We start from the raw sequence: 20231 nt of genomic DNA on the forward strand, positions 1-20231 counted from the left end.
GGGCTTCCTCAGGAAGCCAGAGCAGCTGCTGGGGCTGCTGCTCACTTTCAGACGAGGGCAGCCCTGGCAGTGGACACAGAAGAAAGGGAGTTGTCCTCATAGGTTCCTGGTTGGGGGCAGCAGGTGTCCAGGCCTTGGACAGAGCCCAGACAAGGGTCAGCAGCCAGCGCCTGCAGAGGGCGGTCGTGGGGTGTGGAAAGTCTGCAGAGCAGGTTGCCACAGCAGGCCTCTGCCAGTCAGCACGAGGGAACTACACCCACGTGCCTTGGCGTGAGAGTGCCCATGATGGCCGCCTGTCCCCTGCCAGATAGAAGCTCCCCGGGCGTCCAGGTGGAGTGAGGAGGCTGCAGCTTCCTTGTGAGGACCCTCCTGTCACCTAAAGGCCCACTGCCTGTCCCCCAGGAGAGCCCTGGTCAGGGCCTCAAGCAGAAAAGGAGGGTCAGAGCCAAGCAAAGGCACCCCACCCCCCCACGGTGGCAGTGGCGACCAGGATACACCAGGCCCCTGAAGCCTGGAGCACTTGTAGGTGGGTTTGCAGAATCGCTGCTCATCAGCGCATCAGATTCTAGTCCTGGCTCCTGGTTGTTGCAAGCTCCAAATACAGTGCTTGGCCAACAGTTGGGCGTAGTGAGCACTCTCTGCCAGCAAGCAGCCCCATGCCCTCATTCTGCCCTGGCAGAAGCACCATGCACCCCAGACTACCTCACGCGTGCCGTCCCTTGTGCAGCAGGCCCCTGGGGAAGGAAGGAGGGGCTTTGGAGCAGCGGGGAGTGGGTAGCTGATTCCAGCTGCACCCTGTGAACATCTGCAGCCCTTGGTGTCTGCTAGTGTTAGCAGAGGCTGGGGACAGCCTGGGCCCATGTGGCTGGCACTGGGCAGGGTACAAAGCAGAGGCCATCTTGAGAAGATTGAGCAGCAGCCCCACAGTTCAGCCACGTGAAGATGCCGGGAGGGGCTCGTCTTTGTGTGCTTGCTCCTGCTGTCAACACAGTTGTTTCCAGGTCTGTCTCTTTCATCCTGGGGCCTATGTGTCAGCACCCCCCGTGGATGCAGGAACCGTGGGTGGATTCTGCCTTTCCTAGACACACATGGCTATGATGATGTTTGGTTGATAGATCAGGCACAGTGAGAAGATGTGCACGTAGCCTCCTCCTGGAGTGTCTTGTGGGGCCGCGGATCACAGCCTCTGCATGGTTTCTCCTCTCTGGAGCACCTCGTGGCGGCTCCCCCACGCTGGGGATGGACACAGGCGGGGTGTGCTGAGTGACAGTTGTACGGGCTGTGCACAGGGGCACTCCATCCAAGGCGGGACGGGCTACTCAGAGAAGTGCGCACTCTAAACTTCGTGTTGGTTGTTTCTAGAATTTTCCCTCTAATATGACCAAGGGTAACAAGCTGCAGGGTGCCAGCTGCAGTGAGGTGATGTGGTGTGGGGAACTGGGTCCCCCATGGTGGATGTGCTGTGGTGCTCCACCTGCTCACAGGTGTCGGGGGCTTCAGGCTTGGGGCACTTAGAAGCAGCCCTGTTTTACCTTGGCCTCCAAGTCGTAATGGTCATGCATACGTTGTCACAAAGCTGCCAGAGCACTTTCCAAGGGGGCGGCACTGTTGCCTGCCCACCCAGCTGCATGCAAGGCTCTGGTTCCTCCACGTCCTCACCAGCACTTGCTGTTCTACTTACTGTTATTATTGTTATGGGGGGGGGAGCAGAGAGAAATAGAGGCAGACAGCTCTACTATCTTCTGGCTCACTTCCTAAACACCCACAACAGCTGGGGCTGCACCAGAGCTGGAGCCAGGAGCCAGGAACTCAATCCTGGTCTCCCACATGGGAGGCAGGACCCCACTGACCTGAGCTGTCACTTGCTACCTTCAGGGTGTGCATGAGCAGGAAGCTGGAATCAGAAGCAGAGCTGGGACTCACACCCAGGCCCTCCATGCAGGGTGTGAGTGTCCCACGCAGCAGCCCCACTGCTGGCCCAGATGCCCCGTTGTCCTCTGACCTTTGGTCCCAGCCTCACTCTGGTGCTGGGCAGCACCTGGCCTGGTTGTGATGTGCACTGCACCAGACCAAGGACAGACATATTCCCACATGTGCGTTGTTGAATTTCTGGATTTAGTTTTTGTTGGAACGTAGCAATTGCATATGTGTATGGAGTGCTAATGTAGTGTCCCAAATCTCATACAGTGTGCAGCGACTGAGGACGGCCAGCTTGTCAGTCACCTCATGCGCCCACCATTTCTTTGTGATGAGGACGCTACTGATCTCATCTGCCAGCTGCTACCCACACTTCCCCTGCTGTGCAGTGGGACACCTGACCACAGCCGTGCTCCCTACAGTCCACCTGTGGGTCTCCTCAACCCACTTCCTATCTGACTCAGCCTCAGTGGATTCTCTTTTTTTCCTTATAAAGATTTTAATTATTTATTTGGGATGTAGAGTTACAGAGAGAGAGAGGGAGACACAGAAAGTGCTGGTTGACTCCTCAAATGGCCGCAATGGCCAAAGCTGGGCCAATCTGAAGCCAGGAGCTTCTTCCAGGTCTCCCTCATGGGAGCAGGGGCCCAAGCACTTGGGCCATCTACCACTGCTTTTCTAGGCCATAGCAGAGAGCTGGATCAGAAGAGGACCAGCCAGGGTATGAACCATTGTCCCTATGGGCTGCTGGCGCTGCAGGCAGAGGCTTAGCCTACTATAATACGGCTTTGGATGCAGTGAAGTTTTCTCACATGGATGTCTTCAGTTTCCATATATGAGTGGAAATATGTTCTGCTTGTATTTCTGTGCCAGGCTTGTTTCAACCATAATGTCCTCTAAGTCCATTCCCGTAGTCACAGGAGACAGATGTCACCCTTTGAATGGCTGAGTGGCCTTTCACACACCACACTGCAGATGTACAGGAGCCTTTGTCACACCCCACAGCACAGATCCACAGGGGTCTATGTCACACATCATACCACAGACCCACAGGGGCCTGTGTCACACCTCACACCACAGACCCACAGGGGCCTGTGTCACACCTCACACCTCACACCACACACATGGGCCTGTCACACCCCACACCACAGACCCACAGGGGCCTGTGTCACACCCCACACCACAGACCCACAGGGGCCTATGTCACACCTCATACCACACACACGGGCCTGTGTCACACCCCACACCACAGACCCACAGGGGCCTGTGTCACACCTCACACCACAGACCTACAGGGACCTGTGTCACACCTCACAACAGACCCAGAAGGGCCTGTGTCACACCTCAAACCACAGACCCACAGGGACCTGTATCATACCTCACACAACAGACCTATAGGGGCCTTGTCACACCCCTAACCATTGACCTACAGGGGCTTGTGTCACACTTCACATGACAGACCTACAGGAACCTGTGTCACACCCCATACTGCAGACGTACCGGAGCCTTTGTCACACCCCACACGACAGACCCACAGGGGCCTGTGTTGCATCTCACATGACAGACCTACAGGGGCCTGTGTCATACCCCACACGACAGACCCACAGGGGCCTGTGTCACACCTCACACCACAGACCCACAGGGGCCTGTGTCACACCTCACACCTCACACCACACACATGGGCCTGTCATACCCCACACCACAGACCCACAGGGGCCTGTGTCACACCCCACACCACAGACCCACAGGGGCCTATCTCACACCTCACACCTCACACCACACACATGGGCCTGTCACACCCCACACCACAGACCCACAGGGGCCTGTGTCACACCCCACACCACAGACCCACAGGGGCCTATCTCACACCTCACACCTCACACCACACACATGGGCCTGTCACACCCCACACCACAGACCCACAGGGGCCTGTGTCACACCCCACACCACAGACCCACAGGGGCCTATGTCACACCTCACACCACACACACGGGCCTGTGTCACACCCCACACCACAGACCCACAGGGGCCTGTGTCACACCTCACAACACAGACCTACAGGCGCCTGTGTCACACCTCACACCACAGACCCACAGGGATTTGTGTCACACCTCACACGACAGACCTATAGGGGCCTTGTCACACCCCTAACCATTGACCTACAGGGGCTTGTGTCACACTTCACAGACCTGCAGGAACCTGTGTCATACCCCACACGACAGACCCAGAGGGACCTGTATCACACCTTACACGACAGACCCATAGGGACCTGTGTCACACCTGACACCACAGACCCACAGGGGCCTGTGTCACACCCCACACGACAGACCCACAGGGACCTGTGTCACACCCCACACGACAGACCCACAGGGGCCTGTGTCACACCCCACACGACAGACCCACAGGGGCCTGTGTCACACCCCACACGACAGACCCACAGGGGCCTGTGTCACACCCCACACGACAGACCCCCAGGGGCCTGTGTCACACCTCACACCACAGACCCACAGGGGCCTGTGTCATACCCCACACCACAGACCTACATGTCACAGTGTATACCACAAGCCTATACGGAGTGAAATAATTTGGTCTGCAAATACAATGAAGGCTAGGAACACCCACACATTCATGTTCATTGACCCACAGAAAAGGTACCACAAGACACAGTAGGGATGCAGGGTGAGGTCTATAGATGGTGGGATAGCCCTGTGTTCCCACCTGGAGTGGGAGTGGCCCCTGGTCCCTGCCTTGCACAAACCCCCTCAAAGCAGATGAGAGCTGACTGGCCATTGCGAGCTCGGGCAGGAAGCACAGGAGGCCCCTGGACGCCAGCCTGGGCCTGACTTCTCTCTGAGGCTGCACAGGAGTGCCTCCCCTGGGGAAGCCCCCCAACTCCGCCCCGCAGCGGGCTGGCACAGCCTCAGCGGTCGCCTGCTCTGCCCTCCCCACAGCCACCCGGGAGTCAGCCTTCGTGCACGCCATTGCCTCCGCTGGCGTGGCCTTTGCTGTGACGCGTTCCTGCGCAGAGGGCTCAGCCACCATCTGCGGCTGCAGCAGCCGTCACCCGGGCTCCCCTGGTGAGGGCTGGAAGTGGGGCGGCTGCAGTGAGGACATCGAGTTTGGTGGGATGGTGTCACGGGAGTTTGCCGACGCCCGGGAGAACCGGCCGGATGCCCGCTCAGCCATGAACCGCCACAACAACGAGGCCGGGCGCCAGGTAAGAGCACAGTCCTGACCGCCTCCCTCAGGTGTGAGCCCTGATCTCTGGAGGTGGGGCCGGGGGCGGGACTGGGGACCCCCTGCCCGGGGCTCTCTGAAGCTCAGCATCCATCTGCTGCACCTAAAGCCTGTGGTTCAATCACAGTGTGCACTTGGGGTCACCAGGAGGGAGGCATGGGTCAAGTCCTGGCTGACAGCCCCTCACAACCCAGGGAAGGAGACGGCGAGGCAGCCTCAGCACGTCACGGGAGGCCTGCAGTGAGAAAGTGTGCGCGTGGGGACCCAGACGCCAGGGCCAGTGGGCAGTGCCTGGGGGAGCCCAGCAGCACCTCCCAGGGAGCCTTGAGGGGATGGGCCACAGTGGCTGGGTCTGAGGAGAACATGGGGAGTACCCTGGGAAAGGGGCAGGGTCTCCAGGCACGAGCCTGTGGTCACCCAGCCCACCGCAGAGGAGGCAGCTAGTGGGTGCATAGGGGCCGTGCTGGACGCTCAAGCCCAGTGCCCCAGCGTTGGGAGCTGAGGCCACAGGAGGCCTGGGTCCTGGCAGCTCCACCCCACTGCACAGAACAGTGCCACTGGCGGCACCAGCTCTGCTCCTGCCTCTCCCTCCCTCACACGTGCAGGTGGCAGAGGTGCGGCCCCGATGGCTTCACAGAAACTGTGGGCTTGGAATTGGAGAGAATGCCTTGCAGGGTTGCACAAGGACACACAGCGAGGGAGCCCGGGGAGCAGGGACCCCACTTCAGGTGGAGGGCAGCAGCGTGAGGTGGGAGCAGCTCACCCCGGAGGGCTTTGTATGCCCCGCCAGCAAAGGCAGGCTCCCCAAGAGGAAAAGCAGCTCAGACGCGGAAGGGCTCGGGCCCAGCAGGGCTACCTGCTGGACTGCCTGGAGCGCAGGGGATGCTGTGGGCTGTGTTTTGTCACATGTAGCGTTCATCATGTCTGTACTTTTGCATACATAGTGTTCTTCCATAAATGGTTGGTTGATTTAAAGGCAGCGCAACACAGAGGGAGTTTCCATCTGCTGATTCACTCCCCCAAATTGCACAACAGCCAGGTCTAGGCCAGACCAAAGCTGGGAGCCAGGAACTCCATCCGGGTCTCTCACGTGGATGCAGGGGCCCAAGCACTTCCCAGGCATCTTAGCAGGGAGCTGGGTCAGAAGTGGAGCAGCCGGGACTGGAACAAGCACTCCAGTATGGGATCCCAGCACCCCAGCCCCTTTCAGCATCAAATAGCTAAGCACCACGTGAGGAGTGAGTGGCTCCAGACCCAGCAGAAGACAGGACCCAGCCTGGGGGCTGCTTGCTGATCCGAGGGCGTGCAGAGGCCGAACAGGCCCTGGCAGAGACCCAGTCCCTCAGGGGAGTGGTCTTCTGTGAGCCCCTTTTCGGTATGGGCCTGGGCCCCAAAACCAGGGGTGTCCACAAGTGGACCAGCCCAGGAGAATCTCAGGACCTAACCTGGGTGGGGTGACTGCAGACAGCAGGGACCCCACGCACCTGGGAAGGCAAACAAAGCCCTCCTCACTCTAGTCCTAGGAACGCTTTTCAGACCCAACACACAACACCTGACCAAGAATGACCTCTCATGGGAGCTGGTGACACAGGAACCCCCGAGGCTGGAGTGAAGACACAGTGGGGACAGTGTGCCTGTTTTTATACCCGAAGCTAAGACGCAAGCTCGGACAGTCCAGCAGGGAAGTAAGAAAGACAAATCACAACTGCAGGGTGAATGAGGACTTCAGTGAGGGGCAGCCACCCGTGGAACCACAGGGAAGCCGAGGTTCAAACAGATAAATGGATACAGATCCGAGACAGGTAGGAGTGATAGTGATTGACAGATGAGATAGATGATAGGCAGACACTCATGAGACCAGGAAAACAGAAGAGACGGTGATAGCACCACTTTGAGAACCAAAAAGCAGATAAAGTGAACACTTGGTGTCTTAGCAAGGAGCATGAGTTTCAAGCCAGTGAGAACCAGGCTGAGTTGCTAACATCAGTCACCCTGAGATAAATCTGAGGCTGAAAACAGGAAGACTGGTTAAAGTGCTCGATCAGCTGCTGCAGGCTATGCAGGAGGCTGGGGTCTGCTCCCCCTATCACCCGAGGACCCTCCCTTCCCCGTCGCCCAGCCGGGCAGCAGACTGGGAGTCCTCTCCGGGGACACCCAAGTGGGATGGTCGGCGGGTTCACTGCAGCTGCAGGCCTGTGTCTGCCTGGATGCTTCCCGCAAGGTGTCCACTCCACGTGGGAACACACAGCTGGGGAGGCGCTCCCAGCATCCTTCAGGCGCAGTGCACGCCCCAGAAGCGGCTTCCATGTCCTCAGAGGAGGCAGAGATTGAGGAGCTGGCAGAGGGAGAAGTGGGGTCAGAGGGTGGTCGCTTGGGATCCTGGCTGTCCACTCCCATCCCGCTGCTTACTGGGCTCCTGGCCTTGCCCTGGCCCAGTCTTGGGCGTTGCAGGCATTTGGGGAGTGAACCAGCAGATGGAAGCTCGCTCCCTCCCTCCCTTCCTCCCTTTCAAATAAATCTTAAGTAAGACAGTAGGATGTGGGTGGCATCCAGGTGCTATGGGTTAAGACTTTGAAAGAAAAGTGGGAAGGGCCCTGTCTGGCCCAGGCTGCCCTAACGCACGTGTCCCACAGGCCATCGCCAGCCATGTGCACCTGAAGTGCAAGTGCCACGGGCTGTCCGGCAGCTGCGAGGTGAAGACCTGCTGGCGCGCGCAGCCGGCCTTCCGAGCCGTGGGCGACCTGCTCAAGGACAAGTACGACAGCGCCTCGGAGATGGTGGTGGAGAAGCACCGCGAGGCGCGCGGCTGGGTAGAGACGCTGCGGCCGCGCTACGCCCACTTCAGGGTGCCCACGGAACGCGACCTGGTCTATTACGAGGCCTCGCCCAACTTCTGCGAGCCCAACCCTGACACGGGCTCCTTCGGCACGCGCGACCGCGCCTGCAATGTGAGCTCACCCGGCATCGACGGCTGTGACCTGCTGTGCTGCGGCCGCGGCCACAACGCACGCACCGAGCGGCGTCGGGAGAAGTGCCGCTGCGTCTTCCACTGGTGCTGCTACGTGAGCTGCCACGAGTGCGCACGCGTGCTGGACGTGCATACCTGCAAGTAGAGGCCGCCGTGCCGCTGTGACTGCCCGCGCTCCGGCCGCGGAGGGACGTGACCGTCCTGTGCCTTGAGCCTGGCCTTTCGGTTTCAATTTTAATTTCAGTGCTGCTCTACCCGCCATCCACTGGAGTTAGACAAACAGATGTGGTTTTGTTCTTGTCCTTTCTTTCTGTGAAAGAAATTTTTTTAGCGATAGCTTATGAGTTCCAAACAATGGAGAAAGTAAAAAAAAAAAAAAAGTTTCCAACAAGCTTGTGGTTTCTTATGTCTCTTTCGTGGGGTCAGGGAAAGGGAGGACCAGTGCCTCACCACCTGCTGCTCACGGCACTATGCCACAGCCTGGGCCAGAGACCCACTGGGGGGCCCCCAAGAGCCTCCAACTCTAGGGTACCTGGGGCATCGACACCCCGTGATTCCAAATACACTTGGCACCCCACCCAGGGCCATGAGACGACAGAGCAGGGCGAGGAGAGACAAGATGGGGACAGTCAGGACAAAGTCGGCCGGGACCTTGGAGGGCCATGGGGTGGAAGGCTGGGCCTGGGGCTGCGATGCCTGCATCTTTCTCGCCTGCTAAAACTGCTCTGCCCCTCTACCCAGCAAGGCCTCCTTGGCTCCATTCCCTGCTCAGCCGTTCCTGGCAGGTACTCGTGGGACAGGAATTCCCAGGTGGGGCCAGCTGCAGGAAGATGCTCTACAAAGAGGTAGCCAGCGACGAAGGGCACAGGACCTGGGCCTTCCTCCCTCCTGGGGACTGAGTCACCAGCGGGAGCAGTTGGGGGACCCTGCACCCACCCTGCCCACCACGTGGAGGGGTCAGTCCCTGGGGTGCATGTGGAGCCTCCAGCCTCTGAGAGCCTGGGCTGGAGCCCAGCGTCAGGGACACAGTGGGTGAAAGGGCAGAGAGGGCGGTGGGGAGGGGGGCCTGCAGGGGGCAAGTGCCCCCAGAACCCAGCAAGCAGGGCTGGGTTCGAGGGGAGCAGAGCCCATGTGCCAGACACAGCAAAGCCACCTTCGGCTCCCAGGCCCCACACTCCTGCGAATGGCAGCACTGGGAAGCCCCCAACACCCAGGCCTGTGCCCAGAGGGGGTGGTGCTGGTCTGACTTTGGACACTGCACCCCGAACCTGCCCACCCTAGTGTAGGCCCAGCGTTATGGTCCACTATCCCCACCCCACACTACACCCCTGGACATGGACAGAGAGCAGAGCCCATGAGTAGAAGGCCAGGCTATGTCTCAGAAGGACAGTCGCTGGGCTGCAGGACAGAACCCAGCCAGTGGCCCCAGGGGCTGCTCACTTCAAGCCAGGAGCAAACCCAGCCCCCTTTCCAGGCTCAGTTTCCCTTCTACGCAGGAGGAAGTGGGCTGGGGCCCCTCACCTGCCAGGCTCAGGCACCTCCGCAGGGAGTCTACAGCCCTGCCAGCCCTGCCAGGGAGGAAGTGGCTTGTGGGCCTGTTCGCAGGTAGTTGAGACAAGACAGGAATAACCATATAAAAGGCCCCCTTTGGTCGCCTCTGCAGATCTCACACTCCGGGGCTTTGAAGTTCTGGAGGGGGTGTGGCCGGCCCCCACCGGCCCGCCCTCTCTCTGTCACCCCCTCCTCTGGGCTCCCACTTTTTGCTCCCCCCAGGGAGCAGCCCAGAGGCTGCCCTCCTGGCCTCCCCAGGAAGTTCAGAGCCGTCAGGCTGGGACAGGGCAGCAGGTGCCCATGCCTGGCTCAGGGCAGCAGGAGCCAGCGGCCACCCACACCCAGTCCCCAAAGCCCTGCACCGTGGCCTTGCGGTCTGAGCGAGAGGGGCACAAACTTCCAAAGCCCCCAGGAAGGAACTGCCCCACCCCTGCCCTGCCCTGCCCCAGCTACTGGGCCCTCCTGGGGAAGGACCTTCCAGAAGCTCATCCTGGAGGGGTGGTAGTGGGGAGGGGCCAGTGTGGCAGGAGGAGGGAGAGACCTGGGCTGTTTCCTGTCCTGGGCGTGTCAGCAGTTCAGAGAGGTTGCCCTCTGGCTAAGGCCTGGCAGGAGCCCACTGAGGAGGTGGCCTCATCACTTCACTCCAGAGTCTGAGCCTGTGCCAGCTCCCAGGTGCGTTCATCAGCCACTCTGGCCATCTCCCGTGCCGACACCACAGTGCCAGGGATGAGTCATAACCTTGCTGCAGGCCTGCCCCGAGCCGGCTGTCGTCATGGCGGGCAGTACCAGGCCCGTGGACAGTCCACTCCAAGCCAAAGCCTAGAACTGAGAAGTCATGAGATGGAACTGCCCAAGTCCACTCTCTGACCTCTGCCCCAAGCCCTCCACTGAGGAGGGGACACTGGCCCTTGCCCTGGGGTGGAGGTGAACACCCCCACCCAACCCCGCAGCCTGTCCTTGGGTCTGGCTGGTGGCCTGCGATGGGCCTTCCTTCTCTCCAGCTGCCCCCTGGCCATCCAAGAACACGGGCCCCCAGGCCCTCTCCTGGGTACTGGGCCTCTGGCCTGCCCGATGGACTCTGCTGCATCCCGGGAGGGGCAGAGACACAGGACACACCGAGGTCTGAGCCAGGGCAGCACCATCCACATCCTCTCCCACAGCCCTTGGCCTCCCAGGCTGGGCAGGGGCAAGGCATGAGCTGTTTCTGTGGCCCCTCGGAGCCTGGAGCTGCTGCCCCCCAGGCTGGGGAGCTGTCAGAGGTGCTAATTGCTGTTTAGCTCCAAGCTGCCTCCTTGCTCTTGCCTTTTTCCCTCTTTCCTTTTTTTCATTTGAGCCTCTGCAGCACAGGGTAAACAGTCATTTGGCTCACGGGGCCCTGCAAATTGGTGTTTATGGTGTGAGGGTGAGGAGGACTTGTCCACCCAGACACAGGCAGGGTGGGGGGCAGGGGGCAGGGGGCAGGGGTGGCGGCGGCTGGGCAGCCCTCCCACCTGTGGCCTATGGAGCCTGCCCCTTGGGGCTGAAGAGGCGGGCTGGAGTTGTGGCTGATCCAGGAGGCCTTTTAGGAAAGGGTGAGCCTTCTGCATGGGGCAACACCTCCGAAGGCTGGCCCGGGCCCTTTTGCACCCCTGGGGGTCTCGGGCCTGGGGCAGGTGTGAGGAGTCAGGACGCTGTGCACAAACGGCTGGCCCAGGAGGCCATCTGCGGAGCTAAGACGGGAATGCGGGAGGCCTGGGCCTCCACACGGGAGGTGCCCAGTGCAACTCTAGGCACGGACAGGCAGGGCTGGGAGAAGGGCCTTGCCCGGCTGCCTGCCCCTCGCTGTGGAGAGGCCCCTGCTCAGCCAGCCCTTGCTCGTGCGCCGGGGCCCCCTCTGATGCCAAAATTCACCGCCCCGTGCCCAGCCAGCCCAGGGCCCAGGGGCTCAGCCTGTGCCCCTCCTTCCCTGGCACCACCAGGAAGCCTGCAGCCCAGAGAGATGCCACGTGTGTCCCTCTCGCTGTCCACAGCTGGGCTGGGGCCTTCGCTGGCACAGCCCTGGGCCCGCACCCCCACCTCCAGGTCCAGCTGTAGCCGCAAGGAGGCCCCTGATCTGTGGAGCAAGAAACAGGGCCCAGGCGTCCCTGACGGCTGTAACTGCCTTCCTGGCTGTCAGACTCTGTTCTATAATAACCTCCAGGGGCTCCCACTGGCCCCAGGACAAACCCCTGCTCCGTGGACCACGCTCCACAACCCACTGCTCTTCCCCCAGGGGCTCTGGAAGACGGCACCAGCTGCATCGGCCTGCGTGCGGCTCTGCAGTGGGGGCCCTGGTGCACAGCCCTCCAGCCTTCTCTGGCAGGCCGGTCTGTGTGAGCTCCATCAGCATCCCCCGCCCACAGGGGGACTCCTGTGATAGAGGACTTGGAAGACCTGCAGTGTGGTCCATGGGCACACGCATTCAGGAGCCATGCTGAGTCCCAGGCCATGAGGAATGGGTAACGGGTCAGGCCGTGGTGGTCAGGTGTGGCTGTCTCCCCCAACGACCTGGGCCACAGGCAGATCACTGAGGGCCGTGCACTGGGTCTCTTCTTTTTTTTTTTTTTTTTTTTTTTGACAGGCAGAGTGGACAGTGAGAGAGAGAGACAGAGAGAAAGGTCTTCCTTTGCCATTGGTTCACCCTCCAATGGCCACCGCGGCCAGCGCTCTGCGGCCGGTGCACCGTGCTGATCTGAAGGCAGGAGCCAGGTACTTATCCTGGTCTCCCATGGGGTGCAGGGCCCAAGCACTTGGGCCATCCTCCACTGTACTCCCGGGCCACAGCAGAGAGCTGGCCTGGAAGAGGGGCAACCGGGACAGAATCCGGCGCCCCGATCGTGACTAGAACCTGGTGTGCCGGTGCCGCAAGGTGGAGGATTAGCCTAGTGAGCCACAGCGCCGGCGCACTGGGTCTCTTCTGTCCCAGGAAGGGGCAGGCGTCTCCTCGGACGGCTCAGTGCGGTGCTGCCTGGACATCCTCTGTGGTGCCCAGGTCAGTGACCTTGCTATGGCCTGAGGCCCCTTGAGTCCACGATGCCCACCTGCAGAGGGCTGGGCACCTGTTGGGCCATCCGAGAACTACCTTGGCAACTGCCATTGACCACGGACCTCAGAGGTGCAGCGGGCGCTGCAAATGTGGAAGCCCTGGTCGTGGCCCTGTCCTCCAGCCTCTTCCCTGGGTTCAGGGTGGAGGTGGGAGCCTAGTTCCTCCCCATCCCTCTGTGCTGGGCGCGAGCCTTGTGTGGGTTCCGTGAGCTTCCTCCGTGCTGGCAAGGTCAGGAGCAGAGAGGAGGGAGTGACAGCTTCCTATGTCCATGGCCAGGCCCTTGCTTGGGGGACACCAAGGACACCCCTGAACCCTGGAGAGCCTGGCGGGTCCTGCCCGGGGAGGCCCCACTCTCACCTGTGGGGAGGACCCGCTTCCCACCCCCAGCATCAGAAGCACTGGCTGTGTGGGACCTGTGTGTAGCCCTGTGGTGGGACCTTCAGCCGCCCACCTGCCTGCTGTGTTCCTCTCCGTTACCCCCGGCTGGCGCCCTGCCTCCCTCACCACAGTGGAGCCTAGGGGACAGGAGGCCCCCAGGCCCCCAGTTCTCACCTGGGGAGTGGCGTGGCCCCCCTCCCCTCCCTGCCAGACTCCTGTCCTGCCCGGACCACACCCCTCTCCACCACAGGTCAGCCTCACGGGTGAGGGCAGGGGGAGCCCATGTGGGCCACAGCAGGGCTCTGGAACCCTGTGGAGTTCGCCTGCTGTGGAGACAGAGGAGGCTGAGCACTGGAGTGTGGATGCTGCAGGCAGCCCCGGGGCATGGTCCTGCGCAGACCCCTGGGCCAGCCTTAGACACGGATGCCGGGAGTGGGCAGCACGCCAGCGGCAGATGCCGGGGACACAGCGATGCTTGCAGCTGAGCTTTTTAATTAACCTCAGCAGGCTGCTCTGAGGAGCCCAATTAAGTGGAGAATGTGAGGCAGAGTGGGGTCACACGGAGGGGCGTGCTGTAATTGCAGAGTGGTGGCCAGGGCAGGAGCGCCCCCGCCTGGCCGCTCTGGGAGCTGAGCGTAGCTCTCTGGCACAGACCCTGGCAGCAGACCAAAGAGACACCGGGTCCCCTCTGGCCCCTGCTCACCTGTCACCGGCCCTGGAAGCATCTCTCGCACTTGCTCCTCTGCAAACACAGCTCAGAGGTGCAGTGCAGACCCTGGCGGGCAGCAGCGATGGCTCAGGGCACGCGGGGCATGAGCCAGTGGACGGAAGCGCTCTCTGTCTCCGTCTCTCTGCGTCTCGCGTAAGTGAACAAATCTGTTTTTACATGGTCCAGATATGCATGCACAGTGGAAGAGAGAAGCCATGGGAGGGGCTGGAGACCCCTAGAAGGGAGCCGGGGTGCTCCTGGAGAGGGGACGCCTGGAGAGCAGGCTATGGTGCGGGGGGCCAGCCTCAAGCCAGAGTGACACACAAGACACACATCTCCAGAGAAGACAGCAGCAAGCAGCCTGCACGTGGAGGTGTCACAGAGAGACGACTGCTGCTCCCGGGGTTTGGCGCAGGCCAGGGCTCCCTGCCATGCACATCCTGGGAGGCAGCGCTTGGGTCCCTGTCACCCACATGGGAGAGACCTGAACTGAGCTCAGCCTGGCCCAGTCCGTTTGGGGAGTAAGCCAACAAACAGGAGATCTCTGTCCATCTCTCTCCTTCCAAAGAAAACAAAAGCACCATACAGAATGTCACAAGGGTTGCTGAGGCCGTGAAGCTGCTGAGTGACAGAAACCAGGGCTGCCTCCTCCCCAGGCCCGGGGCCCCTCCGCTGCCTCCTCCAGCCCCTGGAGCCCTGGCTAGCCACCTCCTCCGACACTGTCCAGGGTGTCAGGGCCCACCCCAATCCAGGATGGCCCCATCTCAGGGTCACTCAGTGGCTCGATCTGCCAAGACCCCATTTCCAAAGAAGGGCTCCTCATGAGGTTCCGGTGGGCAGAGGTACTGCAGAGCCCTGCGGGAGGAGTCCCAGGCCCCATCACCTCCCTGGAGACCTCAGGCCAGCCCTGACCCCAGAATGCCACACACCCATCAGCCCAGAGTTCACATGCAGGTGTGGCGGGGATGGGGAGGTGGTCAGGGTGCAATGCGGTCATGGCTCCTGTGGCTGAGTAACCAGAGGAGACGCCCAAGCTGGCACCTGGCTCCAACCCCACACACGGCTCCATCTCCACACGTGCTGCGTCCCCACACGTGGCTGTGACCCCACACACACTCTGTCCCCCCACACAGCTGTGACCCACACATGTGGCTGTGACCCCACATGCACTCTGTCTCCACACACAGCTCTGTCCCCACACACGGCTGTGACCCCACGCATGTGGCTGTGACCCCACCCACACTCTGTTCCCACACGCAGCTCTGCCCCTACTTGTGCTCTGTCCCCATACACAGCTGTGTCCCCACATGAGGCTGTGACCCCACATGCACTCTGGCCCCACACACACTCCCTCTTGGCACCTGAGCCCCTGTGCCCCGGCAAGTCGCAGCAGGAAGTCCTCACCGGATGCTGGCACCATGATCTTGGACATCTCGGCTCCACCGTGAGCTGGGCAGGCTTCTGTGTGTAGACCACCAGTCTCAGTCACTGAAAAAGCACAGACTAAGCTGGGGCCAAGGGCTTTTTTGGCGCCCACCCAACCGTGGGCTTTCTGGACCCCCAGTGTGCACAAGGTCCCGTGTGTGTCCGCGGCACAGTCCTTCCTTGTGACCCATGTGACGTGGGGAGCCCTCTGGGTCTGGACAGGCACGTGTGGGGTGAGTCTGTGAAGCCCTGTGCTGGGGAATGTGGCCTCCTCCCCTCTGCTGTGGGCTGGCCAGGGGAAAGGGGCTGAGGGAGGGGCGCAGACACCGGCCCCCCAACCTGTGGGTAAGGACAGCTGCATCTTGCACAGAGAGCCTGGGGCCCACACGCTGTGCTCTGGTCCGCAGTCCCCTCCCCCACATGCTGGGACCCACCCCAGGGTGGCCCTGGCTCAGTGCCCTCGCCAGCCTCCTGCTGGGCCCTCACCTCAGCCCCACTGGGGATTCACGCAGGGGAGACCCCGTCTGTCTGCCCTCTCCCCTAATGAGGCACAGCCAAGTCACTCTCTCTCTCTTTACATTTTGTTCGACAGGGAAGGAGGGTGGGATGGAGAGGTCTTCCATCCACTGGTTCATTTCCCAGATGCCGGCAACATCCAGGGCTGGGTCAGGTGAAAGCCAGGAGCCAGGAACCCCATGTGGGTTGTAGGGACCCCAGTATTTGCACCATCACTTGCTGTCTCCTAGACTGCACATCACAAGGAAGATAGAATCAGGAGCAGAGTGGGAACTCAAACCCAGGCACCCCAAGCAGTGTCAACTACCGTGTCAACTGTGCATCGGCCAGCCACTCTCCCAGGACAGAAGCAAGCCCCAACTCCAGCCGTCTCCATCAACGCATCTCTGATGTCTTGCTGCACAAGAAGCAACAGCAGATGCCTACGCAGCCGTCCTCTCTTCTTGTCCAGCTCAGCTCCCCAAGCCCGCCCCCCTCCCTGTGCCAGGCGCAGCCCCCGCGCTCTCCCTGGGCTCCTGCCCAGGCTCCTTTCATGTCCTGGAGCAGCCCTCGGGCAGGGGAGCACTTGCCCAGTCCACAGATCTTCCCAGAGGGCACGGGCGGGGCCCAAAGGCCAGGCCGAGGGGTGGGGGCAGTGCAGGGCCGAGCTCCTCAGCCTCCAGGTACCTGTGCGTGGTCAGCTCTGGACGATCGGGGACCCTCTGCTCACCCAGCTGCCTGACCCAGGCCAGCTGCTGACACCAATTATCAATGGCGATCAACTCAACCTTCAGCCCCTCCCCATTCCCTGAGGCTTCCGGCACCAGTGAGCTCATCAGATTCCAGGGATTTCAGGGTTACTGCACGGGGCAGCATCTTGTCGGCTCTGAGCTGCAGGGAGGAAGCCAGGACTGCACTGGATAGCGGCTCTCAGCGGAAGCCTTGTTGCTGCTGCGCAAGGTTTGGCCCTGAGCCGGCTGTTGCAGACAGAGCAGTGGAGCAGCAAACCCTAGAGAGGTGGACAGACAGCACAGCAGGCCGACAGCTGCAGGAGTGCGTCTCCGGGCCACGCTGCAGCCTGCGCAGGTGGACTCGTGTCCTGCCCACCCTGGTGGACAGACAGCACAGCAGGCCGACAGCTGCAGGAGTGCGTCTCTCAGCCACGCTGCAGCCTGTGCAGCACCGGAGCACTTGTCTCCCAAGAGGCACGGTGGGGTCAGGACAGAGGCAAGCTGGGGCAACACCCAGACCGGGTGGACTAAGCTCAAGGACTTTCAGGGCCTGGCTGTGTGATGCCCCACACGTACATGCGTCCCAGGACTCAGCACCTGCAGCCAGGCAAGGAGCCACTTCCTCACAGACCCCGGGCAAGGGGCTGCCGCTGCCTCACAGACCCGCACTCACAGCCCCATACTCACACACTCACTCACACACCATCACACACCCACACTCACAGCCCCACACTCACACCCACATCACACACCCACACTCACAGCCCTGCACTCACACACCCACACTCACAGCCCCACACTCTCACACCCACACTCACAGCCCCACACTCACACACCGTCACACACCATCACACACCCACACTCACAGCCCCACACTCTCACACCCACACTCACACCCACATCACACACCCACACTCACAGCTCTGCACTCACACACCACACTCTCACATCCACACTCACACCAACATCACACACCCACACTCACAGCCCCACACTCACAGCCCCACACTCACACCAACATCACACACCCACACTCACAGCCCTGCACTCTCACACCTGCACTCACACACCATCACACACCCACACTCAGCCCTGCACTCTCACACCCACACTCACAGCCCTGCACTCACACACCCACACTCTCACATCCACACTCACACCAACATCACACACCCACACTCACAGCCCCACACTCACACCAACATCACACACCCACACTCACAGCCCCACACTCACACCAACATCACACACCCACACTCACAGCCCTGCACTCTCACACCCACACTCACACTAACATCACACACCCACACTCACAGCCCTGCACTCACAGCCCCACACTCACACCCACACTCACACCAATATCACACAACCACATTCACAGCCCTGCACTCACACACCCACACTCACACTCCAACATCACACATCCACATGCACAGCCCCACACTCACAGCCCTGCACTCTCACACCCACACTCACACCAATATCACACACCCACACTCACAGCTCTGCACTCACACACCCACACTCACACCAATATCACACACCCACACTCACAGCTCTGCACTCACACACCCACACTCACACCAACATCACACACCCACACTCACAGCCCCACACTCATACACCCACACTCTCACATCCACACTCACAGCACCACACTCACAGCCCACACTCATACACCCACACTCACACACCTGCACTCACACATCCACACTCACAGGCCCACACTCATACACCCACACTCTCACAACTGCACTCACACCAACATCACACACCCACACTCACAGCCCTGCACTCCCACACTCACACACCCACTCACAGCCCCACACTCATACACCCACACTCTCACACCCACACTTACACCAACATCACACGCCCACACTCACAACCCTGCACTCACACTCACACACCTGCACTCACACACCATCACACACCCACACTCACACACCCACACTCACACCAACATCACACAACCACACTCACAGCACCACACTCTCACACCCACACTCACACCAACATCACACCACACTCACAGCTCTGCACTCACACACCCATACTCACAGCCCCACACTCACAGCCCTGCACTCACACACACTCACACACCATCACATACCCACACTCACAGCCCTGCACTCACACCCCCACTCTCACATCCACACTCACAGCCCCACACTCATACACCCACACTCTCACACCCACACTCACACCAACATCACACACCCACACTCACATACCCACACTCACAGCCCTGCACTCTCACACCCACACTCACACCAACATCACACAACCATACTCACAGCCCTGCACTCATAGCCTTGCACTCAGCCCCACACTCACAGCCCTGTACTCACACACCCACACACAGCCCTCTACTCAAATCCACACTCACAGCCCCACACTCACACACCCACACTCACAGCTCTGCACTCACACTCCAACATCACACACCCACACTCACAGCCCCGCACTCACAGCCCTGCACTCACAGCCCTGCACTCCCACACCCACACTCACAGCCCCACACTCACACATCCACACTCAGCCCTATACTCACACACCTGCACTTATAGCCCCACACTCACACACCCACACTCACACGCCCACACTCACACACCCACACTCACACGCCCACTCACACACCCACACTCACACGCCCACACTCACAGCCCTGCACTCTCACACCCACACTCACAGCTCTGCACTCACACTCCAGCATCACACTCAAAGCCTCTCACTCACACACCCACATTCACACCCTCCCTCACAGCCCCACACTCACACACACTCGCGCTCACACACCTGTACTAAGCCCCTTACTCACAGCCCCACACTCACACACCGCACAGAGGCCGTCTGCAGGGCTTGCCTCACCAAGTTCCACCGGGTCTCCATTGCCCCTGCATCCAGCCTGGGCTGCCCTGTAGGCCTCCTGTGGCGGCCCAGTCCTTGTCTCCTTCCCCACCCCTTTCTGACCTGGCCCTCAGGGCTGTGGCCAGCATCTGAGCCTGAGGGCCCACGCCTGAGTGTGAGGGCAGCCTCTGACGCTGTGGGGGCCCCTGCTCAGCCTGGCCTCCACCTGAAATCCTTCCAGCCAGCTCACCTGCCCCCTCCTGGCCAAAGCTGGCTCCAATGGTGGGGGGTTGTGTGTGGGGGAACCCCTGGGCTTGTGCCTGCAGGACTGCCTGGCTGATATCCACCCCCTGATGTGCCCAGCTGGGTCTCCCTCACACCTGTGCGGCTTCGTCCTGACCGAGGGGAGGGGAGCTACACTGAACACACAAGGGGTACAAGTCCAGGCCACACAGGACCTAACATGCATTCCTTGTAGGTTTCTTTCCTCTTACTAAAGTCTTTATCCCCCGCCCCCCCTCCTTTCTTCCGCGGTCTCTTTCCCTTTTAAAAGAAGCATTCGTTACTTAGGACACAGGGCAATTCTACTTGTTTACAGGTACAGTGTGATGTTGCGATACATGTAATGTTTAATGCTCACCACGGTACCTACCATTTCTACCACACTTTCTAAGTCTTTTAACAAATTTTTTTTAAGTAGGGGGAAGCGGGCTCTGGTTCCTCTCAGGGAGCCTGGGGCCACCCTGCTGTCCTCTCCGTGGCCCCTGCACTTTTAAAACAGTTTCATCTACTGGGTGTTGTGGTGCTGCAGGTTAGGGTTAGGCAGCTCCCTTGCTTCTGACCCGGTGCCCTACTAACGTGGCTGGGGCGCAGCAGGTGACGGGACCAGTTCCTGGCTCTGGCCTG

General features: G+C 60.6%; 1 protein-coding gene and 1 long non-coding RNA gene across 4 annotated transcripts in view; one reads left to right on the top strand and one right to left on the bottom strand.

Annotated features, from left to right (window-relative positions):
- WNT3A (Wnt family member 3A) overlaps positions 1 to 8267 on the top strand; it is a 33924-nt gene extending 25657 nt beyond the window's left edge. For all 3 annotated transcript variants that reach the window (XM_002723853.5, XM_070075932.1, XM_070075931.1), the window contains 2 exons: positions 4869 to 5134; positions 7788 to 8267. In XM_002723853.5, coding sequence (XP_002723899.2) covers positions 4869 to 5134; positions 7788 to 8267 — 746 coding nt within the window. The remainder of the gene's footprint in view (positions 1 to 4868; positions 5135 to 7787) is intronic.
- LOC138850108 (uncharacterized) lies at positions 6781 to 8237 on the bottom strand. The gene is made up of 2 exons (XR_011389623.1): positions 8113 to 8237; positions 6781 to 7489 (listed from the first exon to the last, which is right to left on the bottom strand). It is a non-coding gene; the product is annotated as an uncharacterized lncRNA (long non-coding RNA).
- Positions 8268 to 20231: the final 11964 nt, after the last annotated feature.

The sequence above is a fragment of the Oryctolagus cuniculus genome, chromosome 6, assembly GCF_964237555.1.
Source record: "Oryctolagus cuniculus chromosome 6, mOryCun1.1, whole genome shotgun sequence".
NCBI classification, from domain to species: Eukaryota; Metazoa; Chordata; class Mammalia; order Lagomorpha; family Leporidae; genus Oryctolagus; species Oryctolagus cuniculus.